The sequence below is a fragment of the Bidens hawaiensis genome, unplaced genomic scaffold (assembly GCF_021521415.1).
Source record: "Bidens hawaiensis isolate Kalapana, Puna unplaced genomic scaffold, B.hawaiensis_p1.1 tig00030508_1, whole genome shotgun sequence".
NCBI lineage: Eukaryota > Viridiplantae > Streptophyta > Magnoliopsida > Asterales > Asteraceae > Bidens > Bidens hawaiensis.
The window spans coordinates 82,578-108,118 of NW_027495083.1; the positions used below are offsets into that span (position 1 = coordinate 82,578).

General features: G+C 37.9%; 2 protein-coding genes across 2 annotated transcripts; one reads left to right on the forward strand and one right to left on the reverse strand.

The window, feature by feature from the left end:
- Positions 1-260: 260 nt before the first annotated feature.
- Positions 261-2,599, forward strand: LOC143580517 (plasma membrane-associated cation-binding protein 1-like). Its single transcript, XM_077063517.1, has 4 exons — positions 261-519; positions 631-720; positions 1,198-1,282; positions 1,409-2,599. The coding sequence occupies exons 1-4, from the start codon at positions 409-411 to the stop codon at positions 1,603-1,605; spliced, it is 483 nt and encodes a 160-aa protein (XP_076919632.1). The 5' UTR covers positions 261-408; the 3' UTR covers positions 1,606-2,599.
- Positions 2,600-4,493: 1,894 nt separating this feature from the next.
- LOC143580515 (dolichyl-diphosphooligosaccharide--protein glycosyltransferase 48 kDa subunit-like) lies at positions 4,494-7,745 on the reverse strand. The gene is made up of 13 exons (XM_077063515.1): positions 7,437-7,745; positions 7,235-7,371; positions 6,871-6,996; positions 6,722-6,775; positions 6,525-6,638; positions 6,395-6,450; positions 6,266-6,307; positions 6,109-6,184; positions 5,894-5,965; positions 5,150-5,275; positions 4,955-5,059; positions 4,789-4,872; positions 4,494-4,706 (listed from the first exon to the last, which is right to left on the reverse strand). The coding sequence occupies exons 1-13, from the start codon at positions 7,711-7,713 to the stop codon at positions 4,659-4,661; spliced, it is 1,317 nt and encodes a 438-aa protein (XP_076919630.1). The 5' UTR covers positions 7,714-7,745; the 3' UTR covers positions 4,494-4,658.
- Between the last annotated feature and the right edge of the window lie 17,796 nt (positions 7,746-25,541).

Sequence of the window (25,541 nt, forward strand, 5' to 3'; positions counted from 1 at the left end):
GTATTCACTCCTTTTTTTTATCGAATGTACTTCTCCACTATATATATGTGTCACGATACCATCTTCTCTCTCTCTCTCTATATATATATATGTGTGTCCGTATACATGTATGCTACTATACCACACCTTCTACACAGCTGTATATATGATCAAATCAATTAACATAAAAAAGATGCATATATAACAAGTATATTATAAGAAGATATATTTTATTTTAATTATTTTAAGGGTAATAGTAATCCAAGGAGGGTGGGAGTGGTGGATATTTATTATAATAATGTAAAAGTAGTAAAATAAGCAGGTGGTCATAGGTTCAGAAAGTTTATATAACTTGTCATCACATCGCTTACAACTCAATATTTACAAGAAGAAGTCTTATATACTTGATACAGATTAATTTAAGAAAAGATGGGTTACTGGAAATCGATTGTGGTGCCAAAGTTCAAGAAGTTGTTTGAGAAGAACAACGTTAACAAAGCCGCTGCTGCCGAAGCTTGCAAGATCTTCGATGATGCTAAGGTGTATATATATATGCACTTGTCTTAACCATACATATATATATCTAGCTAGTAAACATGAATTGGCTAGTACGTTTAACTTTCATATCTTACTTAAATAATTCAAACGCAGGATGATTACAGCAAAGAATTTGAAGAGAAGAAGGCTGACCTCCAACCTAAAGTTATTGAAATCTATGAAGCTTCAACCACTGAAATTAAGGTAAAACATATACAACATCCATGTGAAAAAGTTATCCGGTATGTTTTTCTGTTATTATTTACTTATTTATGTTTTGGACAATAATTTATCAAACACTTTTAGCATCGATAAAATATAATAGGTACGCAGTACGCCAAGAAGAAGGTCTGAATTTTACTTCATCAAATTCTAGATTACTATTTCATTAATTTTTATTTGGTTTACCGTATTATTTTTATTATTCACGTATTTTGTAATTCTAAATTACTATAATATTATAACTTATTTTATTTTCTAGAAAATTTAAACTAGTATTTATAATTTTATTACAATAATTATGTATTACTGAGTGCCAAGCCGATGGTAAGGATTCCATGGGTGAATACGCGGGTTTTGTAGCCGTTGACGGATTTTCGACAGTTAGTACTCCTATGTATTGAGTTTCATTTGAATTAATTATATATTAGATTCATGATTAACGAACGAAAATCTTAACAGGCCGTCGTCAAGGAACGCAAAGATGGTGCCTTGAAAAAGGTGTCTACCGGGGTTGAAAAGTTCCTTGAGGAACTATCTAAAATAGGTAACTTTTCATTTCATTTCATACTGTAGGACCAATGATACGTTGAGAACGAAAATAATCAAAACAACCTTTATTATTTTTAGATGGACTTTTTAGCATATGAATAACTTTGATTTCTTTGTGTAGAATTTCCGGGATCAAAACCAGTTCATGAAGCATGCTCCAAGTTCGGACCAACCTATATAGAGGGGCCTATATACTTCATCTTTGAGAAGGTGTCAACTTTCATAGTGGTTGAAGAGAAAAAAGAAGAGGAGCCACCCGTAGCAGCAACTGATCCGGTGGAAGAAACAAGTGGCAAAGACAAGGAAATTGTCGTGTAGGAAGAAAAGAAAGAAGAGGTGGCGGACGAGGCTGAGAAAAAACCCGAACCCGAGGCGGCCAAGGTGGAGGAAGTGGCTCCAACAGAGCCAGCAAAGGCTTGCTGATCAGGGTTTTGTGGTGTGTGGTAAACAAATATTACTTGGACAAATGTGTACGTTACTTTGTTCTTTCAATGTTTTGTTGGGTGTATTGATCTAAATTTTCTTGTACTAATATTAATGTTGCAATTTGTATGATTTTAATTATTTAAACGTAATATTTTACAGTTTATTATTTGTTTAAGTTAATTAAAATTATGTTATATTAGCGTCCTTAATTAACTTTTAACTACACTTGTTTCATCAAGCATTCTTTCTCCCAAAGTGAATCACAGTTACCAACTTGAAGGTATGGCTCAAACTAGACTGAAATAAAGCAACGGTTTGGCTCTTTAATTTTGAAAAGAAAATTTGTTTTAGATAATTTGGGTTTTCGGATTGTTAAAAATGGTGTACGCCACCATTCGGTGTCCCCCACCGACCAATCTCATAACCAACATAGGAGAGGCAAATAACGTGTCTAAGAGTAAATCTGTGGTGTCGGAATTTGATCCCCAAACTTTCACAATAGGTTCTCACATCCTCACAACTGAGGCACCATCAAGGAGTCGGTTTTGGGATTGTTGTCGGTAGGCTTTATAATTTATTATTATGCATACACAACCACACAGGTGATATAAGAATTATATGATCATAAGCAAAATAACATTTTCTTTAGAAAAAAAAGGTCTCAGTTTTTGTTATCTACTTCAGACCCCACAAAAATTGAGCCAACCCTTCTAACTTGCGAGCATAACCAAAACGAAACTAGTTCTGTTTTTAAACGTGTTAAATGAATATCGTTGACGGTGAGCTATAGACAGCTATTGCAATGCTTTAGGTTAATCTCACATCAACCGATGACTAAAAGGTGTTAAGGGTCCGTAAGTAATATATATGGCTTCAAACTACTAGAAATTTGACTATCCCCGACAATAAAATAGTGTTTCAGCTGTAGATAATAGCATAAATCAATGGTTAAATGTATTTGAATGGAAAATTTTTATGATTGCCAGTCTTCTCATAGTTTCCACTCGGGTAATAAAAAAAACACAGCGTAAGCTCTTTTGACAAAGCAAACAATATATATTGTTTGATACGATGGACGGTTTTAAAAAGTCATTTTCAGTTAGTTTTTTTATTTATTTCATATTCAAATCTTTTCACTACTAGAAAAAAGGGCTTCCATGACATGCGCACAATGACACGCAATTATGCAAGTCATTAAAACAATGTCATAAATTTTGAAAATTAAAAGATTTATGACAATCATTTTTGTGTGTCATTAAACAAGTGTCGTAAATTGCAAAAATAAGTCCGCGTGTCATATTTGTGAGTCATCTTTCACTCAAAACTCCAACCACAGCCATATATGCTTCAAGACCCATATTGACCTAATAAATACCAAAACCTACAGCCATCTTTCTCTCTGACAAGCTGCTAGTTTATTTTTCAAATATTATTGACATAAGCTAGTTTTGTATTGGCATTTTATACCGACAGTTTATCGGTTTTTAGTCAGTAGCGGAAAAAAGGGATTAAGAAATGAAAACCTTCGCATTAAGACACACATCTTTCAAGGGACCGGGTACCCCCGAAACAAGCTAGTTTTATATTGGCATTTTATACCGACAGTTTATCGGTTTTCTTTGTAGCACTGTTAGTTTTATATAGGTTATTATTTTATTTATTGTTTTCTTCTTTCCTTTCCTAACAATTAAAGTGTGTAAATAATTTGATTTTTTAATAACTTATAATATCTAACTTTCACAAAAAAATCTAAATATATGGTTTCTTATTTTTCTTTTTCTAAACATTCTGATATAACTTTTTTTAAGAAAGGAGTTCTTTAAAAAACATATCTTTCAAAAATAACTTATTTCGAAATAAAACAATTAATTTACTATTAATTAATATAATTTATAGAACAAACAATAGCTATAAATTATATTTATTTAATAGATAATTAGTTTAGGTTGAATTGCTAATGGGTGGGACTAATATAGATTGGGTTGTACTGTTTAGAATAATGAGAAAAAATTAATTTTTTGTTTAAAGATTGAGTTCGGTTGTAAATGTTAAAAGCAAAAGAACAGTTACAGATTTCATTTCTTGTAATCAAAACCTTCGCCTTAAAACAATTAACATCATCTCTCGTTTCATTCATAGGGGGTGCATTCAACATATAGAAGGCATATGATCTTTTATTATGATGAAAATTTTTCTATTTTCATCGCTTTCTAGTTAGATTCTAGTTAGAATTGATTGGTTGTACATATCCAATAATCTAATATAATGATTCATTATTCACTCTATTTTCAGTTGTGGGGTCATAATCATTATATAGGAGAGATGGCTTTGAAAGCGTAGCACTGGAACTGCTATGTAGGCTTAGGGTTCGAATCCCTCTCTTTCCTTACTTTCACCTAATTTACCGATCTTATTAACCATAATAGATCAAATATCAATGGATACAACTATTCCAACAGTTAGACCTTTCTTTGATATGGACTCTCTAATAGATTCTCTATTCCTAATGACCGTGGTACGAAAAATACTGTTAAAGAAAAGAGTAGACAAGGAATGAAAATATCCCTCTCAGTCTATGACACCTAAATGGAAGAAAATTCCGGATCAAATCCTCCCCTCAAAATAATATGATTATCTTATCAAATTGTCCTAGAGCTTTCTCCTTTGCAACCAAGCAAGCATAGCAATTGTTAAAAAAAAAAGTCGTGCCTTGAGAAAGACGCTATATCGTATATAAAAAAAAGCCTGTCTCTTTAAAGACTTCCTTAACAGTTTACTCATTCATTAATGATTAATCTATTCTACAATTAAAAGCACTAAAAACGCAGGCAGTATCTCAATAGTATGTTGCCAAAATTGTAACATAATCAAGTTCTCACTACATAACAAGACCTCCATAATGTTTTAAAACAACATATTATAAAACCAAGTCCACCTTTGAGATTTTACTTGCTGTAAAGGTATACAAAGCTGAAGATGAAAAATGCAGCCATCTGCAACAACCAATAATTGATGTTATATATCCTCATTTTTCAAACAAAAACACAACAATATTTTAAAAAAGAAAAAACATACCGTAGAAAACGATGCTCCATAGTACGGAAACGCCGTTGGTATAAATCTCTCATACTCATTGTGTCTAAAGGGCCGAACTGGAACCTGCAAATACAATATTATCAAATACCTTGTGTGATCATACGATTCATATGCTTTGTAATTATTTATATTTTTACGCCTTTACCTGTTTTGCAAGTGACAAGCTAGTGTATCCAAGCCTCTGGTATTCAACCTTAAATTGGAAAACGCCATAAACATCGGGCACCTTAAAAGAAGCATGATATAAACCCTGCATACAAACATTTAAGAGCCTTAAAGATGCATATAATATTATAATCTTGACTAGGATGTATAAAGTAGTTATTTTCGGTTATGCTACCTTCTTATCAGTAGACATGGTTTTCAACACATACGGGCTCATCATGTAGAACTGAACCTGAACATCATTTGCAACATATGGTTCCCAGCTTGATCCAGACCATTCATAGATCTCTACCGAGTATTCCTGAAATAATAATTTGACAGTTTAGCTTTCAATTATTTAAGATTTTTACTATTATCTTGTTCCTAGATGATTATTAGAATTGCTTTTATGATTATACTATTAGCTTCAGATAAATTAAGATTATGACAGTAAAGGACCAGAGATATCAAACAGGAACCAAACAGTCACTGAAATGTTCGGTGTAAAGATCGTTTATTTAATAAACGAATGAACATGAAAACACAGCCCTTCATTCAATTATGTTCGCGAATGTTCATTTAAATTCGTTTATGTTCGTTTACGCTCATTTATGTATGCCAGTTTACGTTTGTTGCGTTTGTTAAATTATTCATTTAATTTTTTTAAGCCGATTACAATTTAATCTGAGTTTAATCACTTTTTAGACCCCACACACTATTGTTCACGTTTAATTATATTTGAATTGAGTTCAGCTATGTTCAGTTATGTTCGCAAACCGTTAAATTATACTATTAACAAACACGAACAAGAAAACCTCGTCTGTTCAATTGTTTGTATTGGACCGGTTGTTTGATTAAAATTAAATGAGCGAACACAAGAATGCTCTGTTCGCGCTAGTTCGATTTGTTTACAAGCCTAGATAGGGAAAAAAATGACTACCAGGTCATCATTGATCCTGTAGATAGCAGGTTCATCACTCTCGCCAACTCTGTGATGTGTAACATTGACAGCCTGTTGACATTCATTCAGAAGCGTTTGTAAAAAAGCAGTACAAATAAAATGAAACTTAAAACAATAATGGCTAATCATGTCATTATGTCAACAAAAAATTAATATATAAATTATTATCTTATGCCCAATCCATATATTATTACCTTTAAATGACCTCTTTCATGGAAGACCCATTTGCTAAGCTCAGTAACAAATTGCTCATTGCCAGATTTTGCATATCTGTTCAAGAAACAATATTAGAAGATAATTTTACCAATATGTTTTAATGTAACTATCATTTATCAAAAACATTAAACTCACTTATTTGAGCTCCCGGCTTTCTGCACTGGTGACTTGAAGAATCTGCACAACACAATATTCGGTTCCATTTCAGCCAAAGAAAATATATAATAGTGGAAATTCTAGACACAGCTGCAAAATACTGCATACTTGTTGCTGAACAAATCTAAAGAGCCAGAAAACACAGCTCTTGCATTATTTCTAGCCTGCAACATAAAAATAATTGAAATATGAGCAAATCGAATATGAAGCATTTGATTAATCGTTCAAAAGGGAGTACCTGAACCACTGAAACCAATGAAATTGAAGATCCAGAAAGTGATGGTGGAGTTGAGAGTTTAGACTTTGGATTTGCAGAATATGCTGATGGAGAAGCAGAGAGAACCTTCAAAACCTGCAACATGCATCCAAAAATATTCATAACATTAATCCCATCTTAGCAATATAACAAACAGATGACGTGTCTTGAGAACTTACCAAGCTATTTGCTGGATTCACAGAATGACCAATTCCTTTGAAAAGTACAGGAGCCTGTATGATGCAAAATAAAATGAAACTTTGTTCAGAAAAGAGCTAAATTCATCTCTTGGAATCACAGAACTTATCATCTATGTACAAACACTGACCTCAATTTTTGCACTTCCTAAAAGTACATCAGACTGGATGAAATCATCAGCAGCGATTAACGTGTGATCACCATCAGTTCCTGAGACAGCATAGCTCCCATGATCAATAACCACAGCAGATGCATCCTGCACAATGACAGTATAAAAAACATGCCAAACTTAGCACAACATGATCTCGTATTATGTATCACATAAGACATAACTACTAGCGCCTAGCGATTTCTACAACACTAAGAATTGGTCACACACTCACATTATCATTATCATTATCATTAATCAATTTAACAAATTGCATGTGACTACATTAACATTTAAACCAAATCAATAACTAATCCCCAAATAAACGACTACAAAACAAAGCTACCTCATCAAAATCAACTCCACACTCGGCCGCAATACTCCGAATCAAATCCGACGCACTCGCATCAGCCGCCACGATCAAATCCTTGCCAGAATCGACAAAATCCAAAACAGCCGCCACATCCAACGACCCTCCAAACCCTAAAACAAAACCCATCAATTAACCAAACTCACAATCAATCACAACAATAAACTATGAAATTTACGTTCAGTCGTGGGAGAAAACAAAATTAATCCGTCGTATAAATACTGTCCGTATCTCTGAAGCGCGATCTTGGGGTCATCAGATAGCTTGAAATCAAGCTCGAATCCACGTGATTGAAGAGAACTGAAGAAGATCGAGTGAGACGACTTGAGAGCTAAGTCGTCGAGCAAGACTAATATGCGGCGATCTGTGGGGTTATGGGTGGAGAATGAGTGGGTGAGTGTGAGTAACAGTGAGATCGAAGCGATGAAGATGGTGGCGATTGGTGATTTCGCCATTTTAGGAGGTTTGGATCGTAACGTAACTGGTACTAGTGTTGTTGTGACTTTGAGGATTGACTTGTTAACATATGCAGATTTTCGTAATAGTCCTTGTGCTTTCAGTAGTTGATTTTTCTTCACTAAAACTTTGAACTTAAGTACGGTTTTCAGATAAGTAAGTAAAATACGATCGCCGAGATTTGCTAGTAGAATATGCAAACTAATTCTTACAACTAGTTGTTTAATGGTTTTATACGAAATAAAGTCACGTGTGTGAAATGATCACGGTTAATCATTAGTTTAATATCTTACTCTATTACTGATACACCTTTTCCAATGGAATCAAGTCATCAACGAAACTTAGAAAATATTGTAATGACATTATTGGAGTAGTTAATATAGTAGCGCCCAAATGTGTCAAGCACATAAATCTACTTAGTTATTAAGCACTAAAAACAACAAAAGTTAATATCATGAATAGTACACAGTGAAAGACATTATAATGGCGATATAAAACCGACACCTATTTATGACTACGTTTGAGTTAGTACACATGATCATGATGATGGAATTGAAATTCGAGAAGAAATTTTCACGATTTGGGTTAAATAAGCCTTTTGTCACGAAGTGCATCCTATTGGTTCTTTGATCTCCAAGGGTGCGCATGTGCCCCCCGTTGATTCATTAAATGATTAAAACATGCTAGAAAACTGCTCAAAATCGCATTGGGTCGAAAACTGCTCAAAATCACATCGGGTCATGGATATGTTGTGCATCCTATTGGTTCTTGATCTCCAAGGGTGCGCATGTGCCCCCCGTTACCTTGAAAATTGCCCATATCTTTCAAATTGAAACCCTGTTCGAATACACCGCCTTAAACATTACAATTCAAATTTTGAAGGCGACACACTAGTAGGATGCGTGGCTTACTCATACACTAGTCCCGTTTTTATTGACTTGATCTTCCTACACTCGTATAATATCCATCGACTTGTGTATCATTCACTACCATATAACAACGTGATTGCCACCGATTGGTTTTACAAATAGCACACATCATTTTAATAACTTTGTTGTAATTTGAAATACATGCAATATATACAATGACTTGTATCCACACCTTTTGAAAAAATGGGCTAGTTTTCAACTGGATCTAAACAAATATAAACAACTAGTTTTTATATCGAAATAGAAGACAAACGGATAACAAGCTACACAACTACAAAGCTAAAAAGAAATTTGAAGCGCCAAAAAGAAATTTGAATTTCGTTGGATGCCAAGAGTGAAGTTTATCAAGAACATGTAGTTGATCAAAGTTCGTTAAAGGGAAAGGAAGATGGTTGTGATAATGGTCGGTGACAATATTTGGAGAAGATTACAATATTAGACTTCTTTAATTACATGGAACTACAACTGGCAAAAGAAGTTGATAACTAGTCGGAGTCTCGAAGAAAATCATTTCGGATTTGAAAGAGAAGGCCCGCAAAATCGCAAATGCTATGAGTTTAGGCTGCAAAGGAATGAAGATGGAAAAGGTAAATTTCGGAGTATATTAGTTGCATACTAGGGAAAGGGTTATTGCAATTATAATTTAATGGTTTATATACAACCCTCTGTACATACTCTCTCTTCATCTGTTTCTCCACAAATCTGCTTTCTTTTGGCAACAATGATGTATTCTGGTGAGGTCACATACCATAATGGTATTTCCCTTACATATATTATTATTATTATTATAATTATTATTAGCTTTTATATAGCTGTTAAACTTTGATCTTATTATTAATGTTATTATAATTAGTAGTAGTTTTTATATAACTGTTAAACTTTGGTTTCCTTTATTTTGCTTCATACACATGTACTTAGAGCCGAGGGTCTCTCTGGAAGCCACCTCTTTATTCCTTTGGATAGAGGTACGGTGTGCTTACATCCCACCCTCCCCAGACCCTACTTATAGCTTTGCTGTCGGTGGGATTTTACTGGGTATGATTGATTGATTGATTCTGGTGAGGTTAATTATTTTCAGAATCCCGATTCTATGCAACTATATCAAATTGCATAATATTTTAATCTTTAAGCAAATTTGTCATCTCCTTTGCTCAATGTTCAAGGTCCACCACTTCCCATGTATTCTGTTTCTGATCCATGCTGCATGCTAGGACAGTGAGTCGGGTTGATTACTATATAGATTTTTAAGTATATCATTTATAAAACAAGACATGTTTTATAGTTATTTCGTTTAGATTTTAGAAAGATATTCTTTTATGGTAGTTGAAAGATTTAACAACTTGTACTTCTCTTTTGCGTTCATTGCAGCAACCAGAATTTAGTTAATACATACTTGCAGAAGAACATAGATAAGCAGGGTTGGGTTCCTGTAAGCTTTATAGCAGGCTTCAAAATTAAGGTGAGTACTTTGAAGAACCTATTTTGTTTTCAGATTGTTCTTCAACATCCATTTAATATCAGTTTCCTATTAATTATTTACTAAATGAGATACATTTGCATCTTAAGCAATTAAATTTCATATTGATATATGCATCATGTAAACATTGATTGGGAATGTAATTTATGGTATGTCGTAACTAGGTTCTTGAAACTAACGGCTGCAAATGACTGTTTAGAAAAAAAAATACACCTTTTTTAAATAAATTAAGAGCAAGATTTGAAGACGTGCTGGCACATGTGTTTGTAAAGTTCTCTTTGTTTCATGTGCTCGTTTTTGCAATATCAGTCTAAACTATAGTGGTTTGTAGTTATATTGAGCCATGATTGCTAACTGAACCAGCAAACGCACACTAGAAATTCTTTCCTCTCGTAAGAAATTTACATGTGTAATCCCATTACATATTTTATATCATATAAATTTAGATGGCAAGTACCAATACTATGTTGTATCATGTTCTTATCCTTGGCATGCATGCTTATCTGCCTTGTGTTTTCCATGTGTGTTTACTAATAAAGATTATCACTGGGCAAAGCACTTAGCAGTATGAGGCTTAATCTAGTGTTGGATTTAATGGTCGGTTCGGGTCAAGTCAACGCGGACCGACCCGAATGTGACCCGAACTGAGTTACACCGGGGTAACGAAATATAAACCAACTTAAATGTTAATTGGGCCCGACACAATAAATTAAATGGACCGGATGATGGATAAAGGCTTTGTTTTGTTAGTTGGGCTCAAGCCCAATTTATTTAACTTGATTAAACCCTAAAATATGTTCTATATATAGTATACTATATTTTAATAATACTATCCTAGTCATCTTTACCAAAAAATAATCCCTAGCAGCCATCATACATCACCACAGCCGCCGGCCACGTTTTCCGGTCACCGGAAAACCGGACGCCACCTCCCTGCTCTCGTCGCCACTCCATAATCACCGCAAACACCACCGCAGACCTTCTTGAGCTGCTGGTGCTGTCATTTGCTGCTGCCGCCGGCTGTTTCAAGTGATTCCGGCGAATCGCGTTTTTCCGGTGAGCCAGATTCCGGAGACCTGCTGCTACTACAAGCTGCCGCCGCTGTTCTCTGCCACACTCCGCCGTCCGCCGCCGCCGTCTGCTGCACAGCCGCCGTCAGCCGCCGCTAAGTTGCCGGAGTAGTTGGTTCTTGATTGTGTCGTATTTTCTAGCTCATTTCGTTAAGCTCTCGGTGTATCTTCCCGGTTTTGATAACCGAGGTACAATAACTTAACTAGATCTATGGTTGTTTGTTATTTGATTATTCGTACTCATACAAGTTTTGTAATCGGATCCGGGTTTTGGGTTTTGGTTTTTGGTTCGTTTAATCGTTTATTTATCCGCTGCGTTTTATATAGTCCGTTTATATGTTTGTTTATTAATATTGATTAATAATTATTAAACGAAATTATTAACTAAAACGGGTTTAAAAGTTTGACCGTTTTCGTTCCGAACCACCGTTGAAACCCAACAGTGGTATCAGAGCCACGGTTACAACGTATGAGTCGATACCGGTTTGTTTAAAACCGGATCTACATCTTAAACTTTAATCGTTTAAAGTTTATAGATCTAGATTTATTTTTGGGTGATTTCGATTTGGTCAAAATTTTGTTTATTTTATTTGACCAAGTCAAAACGACCCGAAATTTTATGTATTTTGAATATGTAAATCCGGCCCGACCTATGTGTTGTTTGGTTGTGTTTGATTGTTGAGCTTGTTTTGGCCATATGGTTGGTTCAAGAGTTGTAAACGGTTATTATTTATTTTCGGTTTTCTTTTGGCCATAAAGATGGTTCAAATTTGTAATAGGGCAAATTATTGTTAGTTTATAAATTTGTAATTGTAATAAAGAAGACGCGAAGATAACCGAGGACGAGCTCAAGGATTTCTAAGAGTTAGTAGGAGTTCGGGCAAGATGACGGGATGCACGAAGAAGTCCATCCTTGTGGTTGTTTTGTGTTGTGAACCCCTTGACCCGATCGGTCTCCCTAATTGGCTCTAGCGAGACCGATCACCTTTTGGCCATAAGGATTTACATATTATTATTTGCTATTGTGGTTGCTTGGATTGTTTATAATATGATTATTATATCACCGACCTAATACCAAATATATTTGAAAATAAACATTTTATTAGCCAATTATGTTTTGCAAATTAAAAACGTTTTGATTTCCAAAACTAATAACTTAATAGATTTTCTATTGACTTAAAATTGGTTAGCCGTGTCGCGACAAACTTAGTTTTTAATAGGTTATTTAAAAACTAAGTGTCCTGAGAGATGAAAGGGTTCATCAATTCGTCCCGATAATAAATACAGTAAAATTTGACTTTTACTCTATTTGGTAATTTTAAAATTAATCCCAATCTAAAAACCAATAGTTTATGCCAATCCTACTACAAGTCACACTTAAGGCATAATGCAAAATTTCGAGTGTTTGGAGCTATAGCACCGCACTTGTTTTCTAGCGTATCCTATCAAGGTGAAAGCGTTTCGTTGGCACATCCGGCCCTTTCACATGTCACGGTACTAGGACAACTATTACTTTACTCTCCTGTTACGTGCTAAAGCTGTCTGGAGACTTAAAGTGGGCAAAGATGAGGCTAAACGTATCTATACAGACAATCGTTGTCTCAATAGGCCTCATAACCGAGAGTTGTGCTCTATTCACAATTGACAATCATTGTCAGTCTGCCTAACCATTTATTAATGCTGTGTGCTACAGCTGCCTTTAATAACTGGAAGCCAGGTTCTCACACTCCTATTTTATTAATGTTATTGGGTCATTAATAATAGGTCTACAACGTTGAAAATACTAATTAAATTTATTTTTGCTTAATTAATCAGATGTCGTCAAACGAAAACTCACCCTACGCCCTTAAGACTATCCTTGAGAAGGATAGACTGAACGGTACCAACTTCATCGAATGGCACCGCAACTGAGACTTGTTCTCACCATGGCAAAGCGCCTGTATGTTCTCGATGGACCTGTTCCAACCGAGCCTGAAAACAACACAGCCGCTGCTAGAAAAGTTCTTGAGAAGCATAAGGATGACTCGGCTGATGTCTCCTGCATTATGCTAGCCACCATGACTTCTGAGCTTGCTAAAGGCTTGGAAGACTTTGGTGCCTATGAGATGCTTGAGCAACTCAAGCGCATGTTCCAGAAACAAGCCCGTCAAGAACGTTTCGACACCATGAAACAACTCATAAGTTGCAAGATGGCAGAAGGGTCTCCCGTCAGTGCGCATGTTCTTAAGATGAAGGGGCACATCGATCAGCTCAAGAAACTTGATTATCCCATGCCTGATGAGATGGCATCTGATTTCATCCTCAACTCTCTCCCCAACTCATACGACCAGTTCGTAATGAATTTCAACATGAATGGTTGGGTGAAGACAATGTCAGAGCTTCATAACATGCTCAAGACGGCTGAGATGAACATTCCTTCTAGGACCAATCAAGTTTTGATGATTCGATCTGCTGGTGTCAAGAAGCAAAAACCAAAGAATCAGGGTTTTAAGGGAAAAGGCAAAAAGAAAGTTACTGTTGCTGCCAAGGTTGCCACCAACACTAACAAGAAGGTTGCAAAGCCACCACCGCCGCCCTTTGAGGAGCGCCAGTGCTACAAATGCAACCAGATGGGGCACTGGATGCGCAACTGCCCCGAATACCTTGCTGAGATCAAGAAGAAGAGAGCCAATGGTGAAGGATCTTCTCGAGGTATTTCCATATACATTATTGAACTTTTCACTGTCTCTAGCAACACATGGGTATTTGATACCGGATGTGGTTACCACATCGTTAATGTCTTGCAGGAGCTTGAGAAGTGGAGGAAACTGAATAAAGGCAGCATGGAACTCATCGTTGGAGATGGGAAGAGAGTACCAGTTCTGGCAACTAGAGTATTTCATTTTACTTGTCCATCTGGCCTAGTTTTTCCTTTGAATAATTGTTTGTATGCTCCTGGCTTGACATTTCAGTTTCGTTGTTGTTTGAACAAGGATTTAAGTATATTCTTAATGGCATGGCTATTTCTGCTTACTTAAATGATATCTTTTATTTTGAGGCTAAACCTCGAAATGGTATTTATGAGATTGATGTTCAACCTGATAATAACATATATCATCTTTCAAAACGTATCAAGACCAGCATCAATGATACTTTTCTATGGCATTGCTGACTTGGCCACATAAGCAAGGCAAGAGTTAAAATACTCCAATCCAAAGGGATTCTTGAATCCACAGGACCAGACTCTTTTGACAATTGTGAGTCTTGCTTAGCTGGCAAACTCGCCAAAGACTCCTTCACTCATAAAAGTGAACGAGCAAGTGATCTGTTAGGACTCATACATACTGATGTATGTGGACCTTTCAGAACCATGACTAGAAACCATGAAAGATACTTCGTTTCTTTTATCGACGATTATAGTCGATACGCTTATGTGTATCTTATGAAACACAAGCACGAAACTTTTGAAAAGTTCAAAGAGTTTCAAAGCGAAGTGGAAAAACAACTTGATAAAACCATTAAGATACTTCGATCAGATCGAGGTGGAGAGTATCTCAGCTCAGAGTTCATCACTCATCTAAAAGAGCATGAAATTGTTTCACAGCTCACTCCACCCGGCACAACCCAACTTAATGGTGTGAGCGAAAGGAGAAATCAAACTTTGCTAAACATGGTTCGATCGATGATGTGTAGAACTAACTTGCCTCACTCCTTTTGGGGTTACGCCCTTATGACCGCCGCCCGCATTGTCAATCTAGCTCCAACTAAGAAGATAGACAAAACTCTATATGAGATATGACATAAGGGAAAGAAGCCCAAATTGTCTTATCTTAGAGTATGGGGATGTGATGCTTATAACAGAAGTGAGTCTGATGACAAATGTAACAAAGTGAAAATTTCGAGTTCAAAGTATCAACTTTCCAAAGTCTAGGGACTAAAATTGCCAAATTCCAAACTTGAGGGTTAAAAATGAAAATTCTGTTTTCCTGACCCATCGCGCTACGCGATGAGCCAAAAGAGACTCCCATCGCGGTACGCGATGGGGTGTCTGATAACGTGTGACACGTGTGCCACGTGGCACACGGTGGCACCATGTGCTGCCACGTGGCAACACTGCCGCCACATGTCGCCACGTGGAGCGGCGCCTGCCACGTGTCAACACGTGGCAGGTCTACGATCTGCGTCAGCAGACCTATATCGCGGTACGTGATAGGTCTGCTGAAGCACCCATCACGTACCGCGATGGGACATCAAATTTCGTCTATAAATAGCGGCTAAGGGCAGATCATTTCCACATCCCAAAACCTGCTCTCTAACCTCTCTCTTGAAATATCACTCTCTCTAAAAATCCTCGTAAAACGTGCCACGATTTCCTCGATAATCGTGCCACAATCCTTCGTTTGTGTATAACGTTTCCTCGAAGTACTTGCCAACCCTCTACCCACACTCAATCAAGAAGGTGTTGTTATAATGGCGAGGAATCTCGAGAGTCGTGTCCTCGAGTGTTGATGATTTGGCATTCCCCGATTAGCGTGTCGAGCAAAGTAAGGCAGCATCGGAGTGCTGCTCGATTCCCTAGAGTTTCCATACGCCGTTAAGGTTAGGCGTAATGATGAATTCAATATAATTCAATATTGTATTCAAGGCTTAAGCCTTAAGTCGAGGTTATACTCGATGCCTCGATAAAAGAAAAGAAAACATAACAAAGAAATGAATGAAAATATGATTGATGAATATAGTGATAACATATATATGTGTGTAAGTATATATGTATATTCTTTGTTATGAAATATTATTTAATGAATAAAGAGTATTCTTAAATAATAAAAGAAAATGATTATGTTTCTTGGAGAAGAAGAAACGTCGGGTTTTGAATATAAACTAAAGGTTTATAAATTTACTTTTAAACAAGAGGTTTTCAAGTAAATAAGAGTTGAACTAGAGGTTCAATCGAGGATTGAGATATAAGACTAAAGGTCTTAAGCCGGATCGTGTATCCGACTAACAAACATTTATACTCGTAACTATTGGTTCGAGATAAAATAAAGGGAAAGATCCTTGGACGGTGAGTGAAGCCGATCCTAAAGAGACAAGGTGAATACGCCCCCAAACTTTTAAACTTGTTTTCAAAAGAGTCAACTTGTTATATGAAATTGTTTACAAGGAACCATGTGTTCCTAAAACCGTTATAACTATGGGTATAAACCTAGCCCTCAGGCTGTGGTATACATATGTCTGGATCCTTACATATGTGGTTCTATGCGATGTATGGGCATGATCGCACCACCCTTGGTCGTAGGACGCTCTCCTGCAGGGAGTACGACCGTATGTGTATATTTACGGGTACTTAATGAAGTCGAACACTGCGGTGTTTGTGAGGTGACCTAGTGTAGAGGCTCTAGTTTATAATGTGTTATTTGACTTTGTTATTCCTAAGCCACGTTGGGCCGAGGCAGGCGTAGTCTCGAGGGGTAATAAAGTAAAAGAAAGTATTTTTGCGTCAGCGTGTTCACCAGCATTCGTTGCTGATGTATTTTCTTACATTTTGCAGGTGAACAAGTTTAGCGCTTGGAGTATCGAAGTGCTACTTATATAAATCCGATTGCTCGGATTTTCTTTTGTAAACTTAAAAATATGGTGGTTTGTAAATTTTAAACACATAAATATTTTGTAATAACTTAAACGGGTATTTTATAATCCCGTCTTTTGAATGTATATATAAAAGTTACATTTTCGATCCTTAAAGTTTTATAAGCCTTCCGCAAACTAAACGCAACTCTGATTTATTTACAATTACGATACCAACCGTTGGGTCACGCTCCTAGGCCCTAGACGGGGTTGTGACAGGATGGTATCAGAGCCATCGATCTTAGCGAATTCGGCATCGTAAAACAATACCTAAGCTTCGATCCAAGTATAGGAAGTAATTGTTTATGTGTTTTAGGGATAAGATAGGCTGGTAACCTTTCTTTCCCACTCCATACTCTAACCACCCATAATATTAGATGTCGTTCAAAGCTCATATCGAAGAATTTGTAGCAAGGCAAAGGAGGCCGGAATTGCCGAACCCTACCCCGAAGACAACATGAGCGATGGTTATTATGAGGCGTACTTCAACCAAAATGTGGAACACGACTTGTCCAAACCTGTGTACTACCCTGGAAGTAGACACTACCCAATAGATGTTCCTGATAGTCCACCAAACCAAGGAATTGAGCCACCAAGACATTCAAGCTATCATCCACCAACCCTACCGATGTATCAACCTTCTTAAATACCGACTTATAAACCCTCGGAGATACCACAAAGTTATCCAGCCGGATACCTACCGAACTCTCAACCATCTTTCGAGTGGATGAAATATCTTTCTGAGCAATAAGAGTGGCATGCCGGAAGCTCCACTTTCAATGAAGACAACTCCCAACCAACCAATAATGAATGACCGTCTCGTAGACCCAAGATGAGGGTAATGATGCCTACTGAGATTTTCCAGAGAATCTCAATAAACGATGAAACCACACAACCCATGGAGGAAGATGAACCGGAAGAAGAGGAATCAGAAGAGGAGGAGGAATCCGAAGAAGAGGACCCTTTAGAAGAAGAGGAACCCAAGGAAGAATATGAGGAAGAACCGGAAGAAGAGCATCCTGAAAATCCCAACGAAATGACAAGCCCAATGGAAGGATCACACACTTCCCAAAACGCAAGCTATGGTTCTGTGGATCCATACGTCCAGCATCTTGAAAAATTGAGGAATCAAGCTTCATCAAGATTCCCACCATTTCAAGGTGAGATTTCGTCAATCCAAGAACAAGCTGATGAGATCCGTGAGCAGAATCAAGCTGCCAAGACCTACCTCTACCTTTCATCCATCATGGATTATGTTTCGTATCCAGAGCCGAGGAACCATTACGAGATGGTGACGTTAGGTTACTGTGACCCACCTCCGCGGTATGGATACCCCAACATAATCCCACAGTCATATGAAGAACACCTGGATCGCGCATTGCACGAGACCGATGACTGGAGGAAGAAGGTAGACGAGGAAGAGAAGAAAAAGAAGAAAGTTGGAGAAACAATCCTTCGTAAGTGCAACAAGATATCGAAGGTTGTGAAGAAATTCTTGAAGAATTGAAGATGGTGGCCATGTGAAGACTGTGTGTAAAATAGTCCTGTCTGTTATGTGTAATATAAGTACGAATAAATAAAGAACGTTTGAAACATTCTCTTGTAATGATAGGACCAGTTATATATATCGTTGGAACGATATATATACTTATGTGTAATATGAAATATACATATCCTTTTGTGATATGTATATATGAAATACAATGTGTGTTTAATAAAGAAATATTGTTAAAATTTCAGACTTAAATTGAAAAGAAAAAGAAAAATATGTTTGAACAAAGTAACAACAATGATAACGCTCGAAAAGAAAGAGAGATGAGAGATAAGGGGAAAGGCCCCAAGAACGAGCGAGAGGAAGAAATTCCCGAGAAATACATGAACAAAATACAAAAGATGATTAAAGATGCTGTTAGGGAAGAATCAGCGTTTAAATCTCAATCTAGACAATCTAGGCATTCCCGAACTGTTAATCCTTCTGTTCATCCCTCTCGAAAATCCAAAAAATCTCATCCAAACCCATCTCGAGTTGAAGAGAGTGTTCATGAGTCTAACGCTGATGGCGGAATTAGACGTGAGTTCAAGAAACTCAAGATTAGTGGTTGTACATTCAAATATTTTAAGTACTATCGACCGAAGGAATTCCATGGTGATAAGGGAGCCATCACAACCGTGAGGTGGATCGAGGAGATGGAAACTCTTGTTATCACAAGCAAGTGTTCCGAGGAGGAGAAAATTCAATACTCCGCTCTCATGTTTAAGGGTGAAGCACACGAATGGTGGAATGCTCTGTTGATGAGCAAGGGAAGAGAAGTGATGTGCGGCCTGATGTGGGATGAGTTTAAGGCCATGGTAATGGCGAAGTTTTGTCCTATGCATGAGACTGATCAGATTCAAACCAAGTTCCTTAACCATAAGGTCATAGGAACAAATCTTCGAGAATACAATACCAAATTTCTTGAGTATTGTCGCCTTGTTCCCCAGCTGGTTAACCCTGAGTCCAGCAAAGTCACTCGATACATATGGGGACTGCCGCGGGAAATCCGCGACATGGTAAGGTCTCACCTACCTCAAACCGCTAATTTTGCTATGGAGTTGGCTGGGTACTTGATGGGCGACATGGTCCGCAACAAGGAAGAGGACAGGAAGGTGACTCCAACGACTGCTCAAGGAAGGACTGGTGGAAGTTCCAACTTTAGAGGCAAGGGCGTAAACCGAAACAACTCTATGCCGTGCAAAACTTGTAGGAGATACCATAAGGGCCGATGCAATTTCGCCCCATCTCCTAAAGTCTGTGAGTCCTGTAATCGTACGGGACATGATGCTGCTAATTGTTGGAAGAAGAAGATGACTTGCTTTAATTGCAAGGAGATGGGCCATCTGAGTTTTGAGTGCCCAAAGAACAAGCCTGCTGCTGGTGGTGAAGGTGGAAGTGGCCAAAACTGAAAAGGAAACGCTCGAGTCTTTGCACTCGACAAAAAAAGGGCCGCTGATGTGCCGGAAACCATAACCGGTACCTTTCTAGTCAACGACACCTATGCTAGAGTTTTATTTGATTCGGGTGCGCATTTAAGTTTTATAGATTATAATTTCTGTAGTCTATTAAACAAACCATTAATAAAATTAAATAAAACTCTAAGCGTCGAGACTGCTAGTGACGAAATCATTAAGATCTCCGAAGCCCTTGAAAACGGAAAAATACTTCTAGCTGGTTATATTTTGCCTATCTGTTTATTGCCTATGTGTCTGGCTGGTTTTGATATTGTACTTGGTATGGCTTGGTTATCCGATAACCATGCACGTATCATCTGCAATAGCAAAACCATTGAACTTCAAGCCCCCGATAAACGAACAATTCGAATTGAAGGGGACAAAGACACTGGCCAAGTTAGCATAATCTCTATGATTAGAGCTAACAAATGTTTAAATCAAGGATGCCTCGCATTCATGGCCTACGTCACTGAAGAGTCAAAGCCAAAAGAAATCAAAGACGTTCCTATCGTTTCTGACTTTTTTGATGTCTTTCCTGATGAACTTCCTGGAATCCCTCCCGATCGTGAAGTAGAGTTTAGGATCGATCTTATTCCTGGTACTACTCTGATCGCCAAAGCTCCGTATAGTTTAGCGCCAACTGAAATGAAGGAGTTGAAGAAACAACTCGATGAGCTTCTTGAGAAAGGTTTCATCCAACCAAGTTCGTCGCCTTGGGGAGCGTCAATTTTATTCGTCAAGAAGAAGGATGGTTCCATGAGAATGTGTATCGATTATTGTGCGTTGAACAAAGTCACAATCAAAAACCGATATCCACTCCCTCGAATTGATGATCTTTTTGACAACTTCAAGGTGCTAGCTATTTTTCAAAAATCGATCTTCATTCCGGCTATCACCAACTCAAAGTTCAATCTGAAGACATTCCAAAGACTGCGTTTCGAACAAGGTATGGACATTATGAGTTCACGGTTATGCCGTTTGGACTTAATAATGCTCCGGCCGCATTCATGGACATGATGAACCGTATTTGTAAGCCTTACTTGGATAAATTTGTTATTGTCTTTATCGACGACATACTTATTTACTCTAAGTCAAAGGCTGATCATGAAGTTCACCTTCGAACTTTGCTTGAAATTCTTAGAACCGAGAAGTTGTACGCCAAGTTCTCGAAATGCAAGTTCTGGTTACACGAAGTGCAATTTCTTGGTCACGTCATTAACGTTAACGGTATTCAAGTGGACCCGCTAAGATTGAAGCTATCTCTAAGTGGGAGGTCCCGAAGTCGCCAACCGAGATCCGAAGTTTCTTAGGTTTGGCCGGCTATTACCGTAGGTTCATTGAGAACTTTTCTCGAATCGTCGTTCCTCTAACTTCTTTAACTCGTAAGAACATCAAGAATGAATGGGGAACGAAGCAACAAGAGGCATTCGATATACATAAACAAAAGCTCACCCAAGCACCTATCTTGGCTTTGCCGGAAGGTACTGAGGATTTTGTGGTCTTTAGTGACGCATCTCACTCGGGTTTGGGATGTGTACTAATGCAACGTAAGAAAGTAATCGCTTACGCCTCTCGACAACTCAAAGTACACGAGAAGAACTATACAACTCACGATCTAGAGTTAGGCGCCATAATCTTTGCATTTAAGATATGGAGGCACTATCTCTACGGAGTAAGATTTATCGTGTACACCGATCATAAAAGCTTGAAACGTATCTTCAATCAAAAAGAGCTCAACATGCGCCAACGGCGATGGGTGGAAACGCTCAACGACTATGATTGCGAGATTGTATATCATGAAGGCAAAGCCAACATTGTGGCTGACGCCTTAAGTCGTAAAGAGCACGAAAAGCCAAAAAGAGTTCGTGCATTGCGGCTAGAACTTCAAATTGATATTTTCGAACAAATCAAATCCGCGCAAACACAAGCGATCAATGAAAACCAAATCTTTAACGAAAAACTTAATGGCACCATTAACTCGTTAGTTAAAGGTAATGATGGTATCCTTAGAATGGGAAACCGGATTTGGGTACCAATCGTTGGAGGATTGCGTGAGAAAATTTTGAACGAAGCTCATAAGTCAAAATACATGATGCATCCCGGAAGTGATAAGATGTACCACAATCTAAAGGCGAACTATTGGTGGAATGGAATGAAAAGGGATGTCGCTTCGCATGTTGCGAAATGTTTGACGTGTTTGAAAGTCAAGGCTGAACATCAAAAGCCTTCGGGATTTCTACAGCAACCCGAACTTCCCATTGGAAGTGGGAGTTAATCACTATGGATTTTATTACCAAACTCCCGAAGACGACTCGACAACCCAATGCTATTTGGGTGATTGTGGATCGATTGACGAAATCCGCACACTTTATACCCATCAATGAGTCATACTATATGGATAGACTAGCGCGTATCTATGTAAACACCATTGTCGCTTTGCATGGAGTACCGCTGTCTATGATATCTGATCGAGACAATCGTTTTATGTCTCATTTCTGGTAAAGCTTCCAACAAGCTCTTGGTACGAAGTTAAACCTGAGCACTGCCTATCATCCGCAAACCGATGGGCAAAGCGAAAGGATGATTCAAACGTTGGAAGATATGCTCCGCGCTTGTGTGATAGATTTAGGCGGAAGTTGGGACGACCACTTACCCCTAATGGAATTTTCATATAATAATAGTTATCACGCAAGTATTCAAGCCGCACCATTTGAGGCGTTATATGGTCGAAAGTGTAGAACGCCTGTGTGTTGGTCTGGAACCGGAGACAACCAATTGTCTGGACCTGAGATTGTCCAAGAAACAACCGACAAAGTTCTCCAAATCTGAGAACGACTTAAGACGACGCGTGATCGCCAAAAGAGCTACGCCGATGTTCGTCGTAAGCCGTTAGAATTTCAAGTCGGTAACAAAGTGTTATTAAAAGTCTCGCCTTGGAAAGGCGTTGTTCGCTTTAGCAAGAAAGGAAAATTGAGTCCTTGATTTGTTGGACCTTTCGAGGTACTTGAACAAATCGGCACTGTTGCATACCGATTGCGACTGCCTGAGGAAATGCAAGGAATACATGATGTGTTCCATATTTCGAATCTGCGTAAATGTTTGACCGATGAATCTTTGGCTATGCCATTGAAAGACGTAGAAATAAAGGAAAATTTAAAATTCGTAGAACGTCTAATTAAAATTGAAGATTTGAAAACAAAGAAATTGAAAAGAAGAACTTTGAAAATTGTGAAAGTTAAATGGGACTCGCGTAGAGGGCCCGAATATACTTGGGAACTCGAATCGGAAATGAAAAGAAAATACCCACACTTGTTCGAGTAAAGCAATCTCGAGGATGAGATTTGTTTCAAGGTGGGGAGGATGTAACACCCTGAAAATTTCGAGTTCAAAGTATCAACTTTCCAAAGTCTAGGGACTAAAATTGCCAAATTCCAAACTTGAGGGTTAAAAATGAAAATTCTGTTTTCCTGGCCCATCGCGCTACGCGATGAGTCAGAAGAGACTCCCATCGCGTACCACGATGGGGTGTCTGACAACGTGTGACACGTGTGCCACGTGGCACACGGTGGCACCATGTGCTGCCACGTGTCACCACATGGCAACACTGCCGCCACGTGGAGCGGCGCCCGGCCACATGTCAACACGTGGCAGGTTTTCGATCTGCGTCAGCAGACTTATATCGCGGTACGCGATAGATCTGCTGAAGCACCCATCGCGTACCGCGATGGGACATCAAATTTTGTCTATAAATAGCGGCTAAGGGCAGATCATTTCCACATCCCAAAACCTGCTCTCTAACCTCTCTCTAGAAATATCTCTCTCTCTCTCTAAAAATCCTCGTAAAACGTGCCACGATTTCCTCGATAAGCGTGCCACAATCCTTTGTTTTTGTATAACGTTTCCTCGAAGTACTTTCCAACCCTCTACCCACACTCAATCAAGAAGGTGTTGTTATAATGGCGAGGAATCTCGAGAGTCGTGTCCTCGAGTGTTGAAGATTTGGCTTTCCTCGATTAGCGTGTCGAGCAAAGTAAGGCGGCATCGGAGTGCTGCTCGAGTCCCTAGAGTTTCCATACGCCGTTAAGGTTATGCGTAATGATGAATTCAATATAATTCCATATTGTATTCAAGGTTTAAGCCTTAAATCGAGGTTATACTCGATGTCTCAATAAAAGAAAAGAAAACATAACAAAGAAATGAATGAAAATATGATTGATGAATATAGTGATAACATATATATGTGTGTAAGTATATATGTATATTCTTTGTTATGAAATATTATTTAATGAATAAAGAGTATTCTTAAATAATAAAGAAAATGATTACGTTTCTTGGAGAAGAAGAAACGTCGGGTTTTGAATATAAACTAAAGGTTTATAAATTTACTTTTAAACAAGAGGTTTTCAAGTAAATAAGAATTGAACTAGAGGTTCAATCGAGGATTGAGATATAAGACTAAAGGTCTTAAGCCGGATCGTGTATCCGACTAACAAACATTTATACTCGTAACTATAGGTTCGAGATAAAATAAAGGGAAAGATCCTTGGACGGTGAGTGAAGCCGATCCTAAAGAGACAAGGTGAATACGCCCCCAAACTTTTAAACTTGTTTTCAAAAGAGTCAACTTGTTATATGAAATTGTTTACAAGGAACCATGTGTTCCTAAAACCGTTATAACTATGGGTATAAACCTAGCCCTCAGGCTGTGGTATACATATGTCTGGATCCTTACATATGTGGTATTATGCGATGTATGGGCATGATCGCACCACCCTTGGTCGTAGGACGCTCTCCTGCAGGGAGTACGACGGTATCTGTATATTTACGGGTACTTAATGAAGTCGAACGCTGCGGTGTTTGTGAGGTGACCTAGTGTAGAGGCTCTAGTTTATAATGTGTTATTTGACTTTGTTATTCCTAAGCCACGTTGGGCCGAGGCAGGCGTAGTCTCGAGGGGTAATAAAGTAAAAGAAAGTATTTTTGCGTCAGCGTGTTCACCAGCATTCGTTGCTGATATATTTTCTTACATTTTGTAGGTGAACAAGTTTAGCGCTTGGAGTGTCGAAGCGCTACTTATATAAATCCTATGGCTCGGATTTTCTTTTTTAAACTTAAAAATATAGTGGTTTGTAAATTATAAACACATAAATATTTTGTAATAACTTAAACGGTTATTTTATAATCCCGTCTATTGAATGTATATATAAAAGTTACATTTTCGATCCTTAAAGTTTTATAAGCCTTCCGCAAACTAAACGCAACTATTATTTATTTACAAATATGATACCAACTGTTGGGTCACGCTCCTAGACCCTAGATGGGGGTGTGACAACAAACCTGATCCTCGCGGCGTAAAAGTTATTTTCGTCGGATACTATAACAAAAGCGGTTATTACTTCTTTCATCCCGATACAAATATGATTTCTATCAAGAGGAAGGCCACTTCCTTGAAAAAGAATTTCTTAATCAAGGAACTGGGGATAACATTGTCGATCTTGAAGAGATTCGAGAACCACAAACAACCGTTGAAGAAGTTGGAGCGTCTGATCAACAAGTTATTGTTGCTGACACATCAGACGTGAACACGAGCGTTCGCAGAAGTAGTAGGACTCCCGTACCAAATTCTAGATACTTATGGCATCTAGATGGTCCCGAAGTTTTATTAGTAGCCGAGTCTGGTGACGAGCCTACTAACTACAAATATGCTATCTTGGATCCGGAATCCAAGAAATGGCAAGATGCCATGAACGCCGAGA

Excerpts from the sequence above, each read along its gene's own strand:
- LOC143580517 (XM_077063517.1), top strand. The coding sequence starts at position 409 with ATGGGTTACTGGAAATCGATTGTGGTGCCAAAGTTCAAGAAGTTGTTT. Across the intron at positions 520-630 it reads AGATCTTCGATGATGCTAAG|GATGATTACAGCAAAGAATT; the intron begins GTGTATATATAT and ends ATTCAAACGCAG. Across the intron at positions 721-1,197 it reads CTTCAACCACTGAAATTAAG|GCCGTCGTCAAGGAACGCAA; the intron begins GTAAAACATATA and ends AAATCTTAACAG.
- LOC143580515 (XM_077063515.1), bottom strand. The coding sequence starts at position 7,713 with ATGGCGAAATCACCAATCGCCACCATCTTCATCGCTTCGATCTCACTG. Across the intron at positions 4,873-4,954 it reads GCTTGTCACTTGCAAAACAG|GTTCCAGTTCGGCCCTTTAG; the intron begins GTAAAGGCGTAA and ends TTGTATTTGCAG. Across the intron at positions 4,707-4,788 it reads ATGGAGCATCGTTTTCTACG|ATGGCTGCATTTTTCATCTT; the intron begins GTATGTTTTTTC and ends TGGTTGTTGCAG.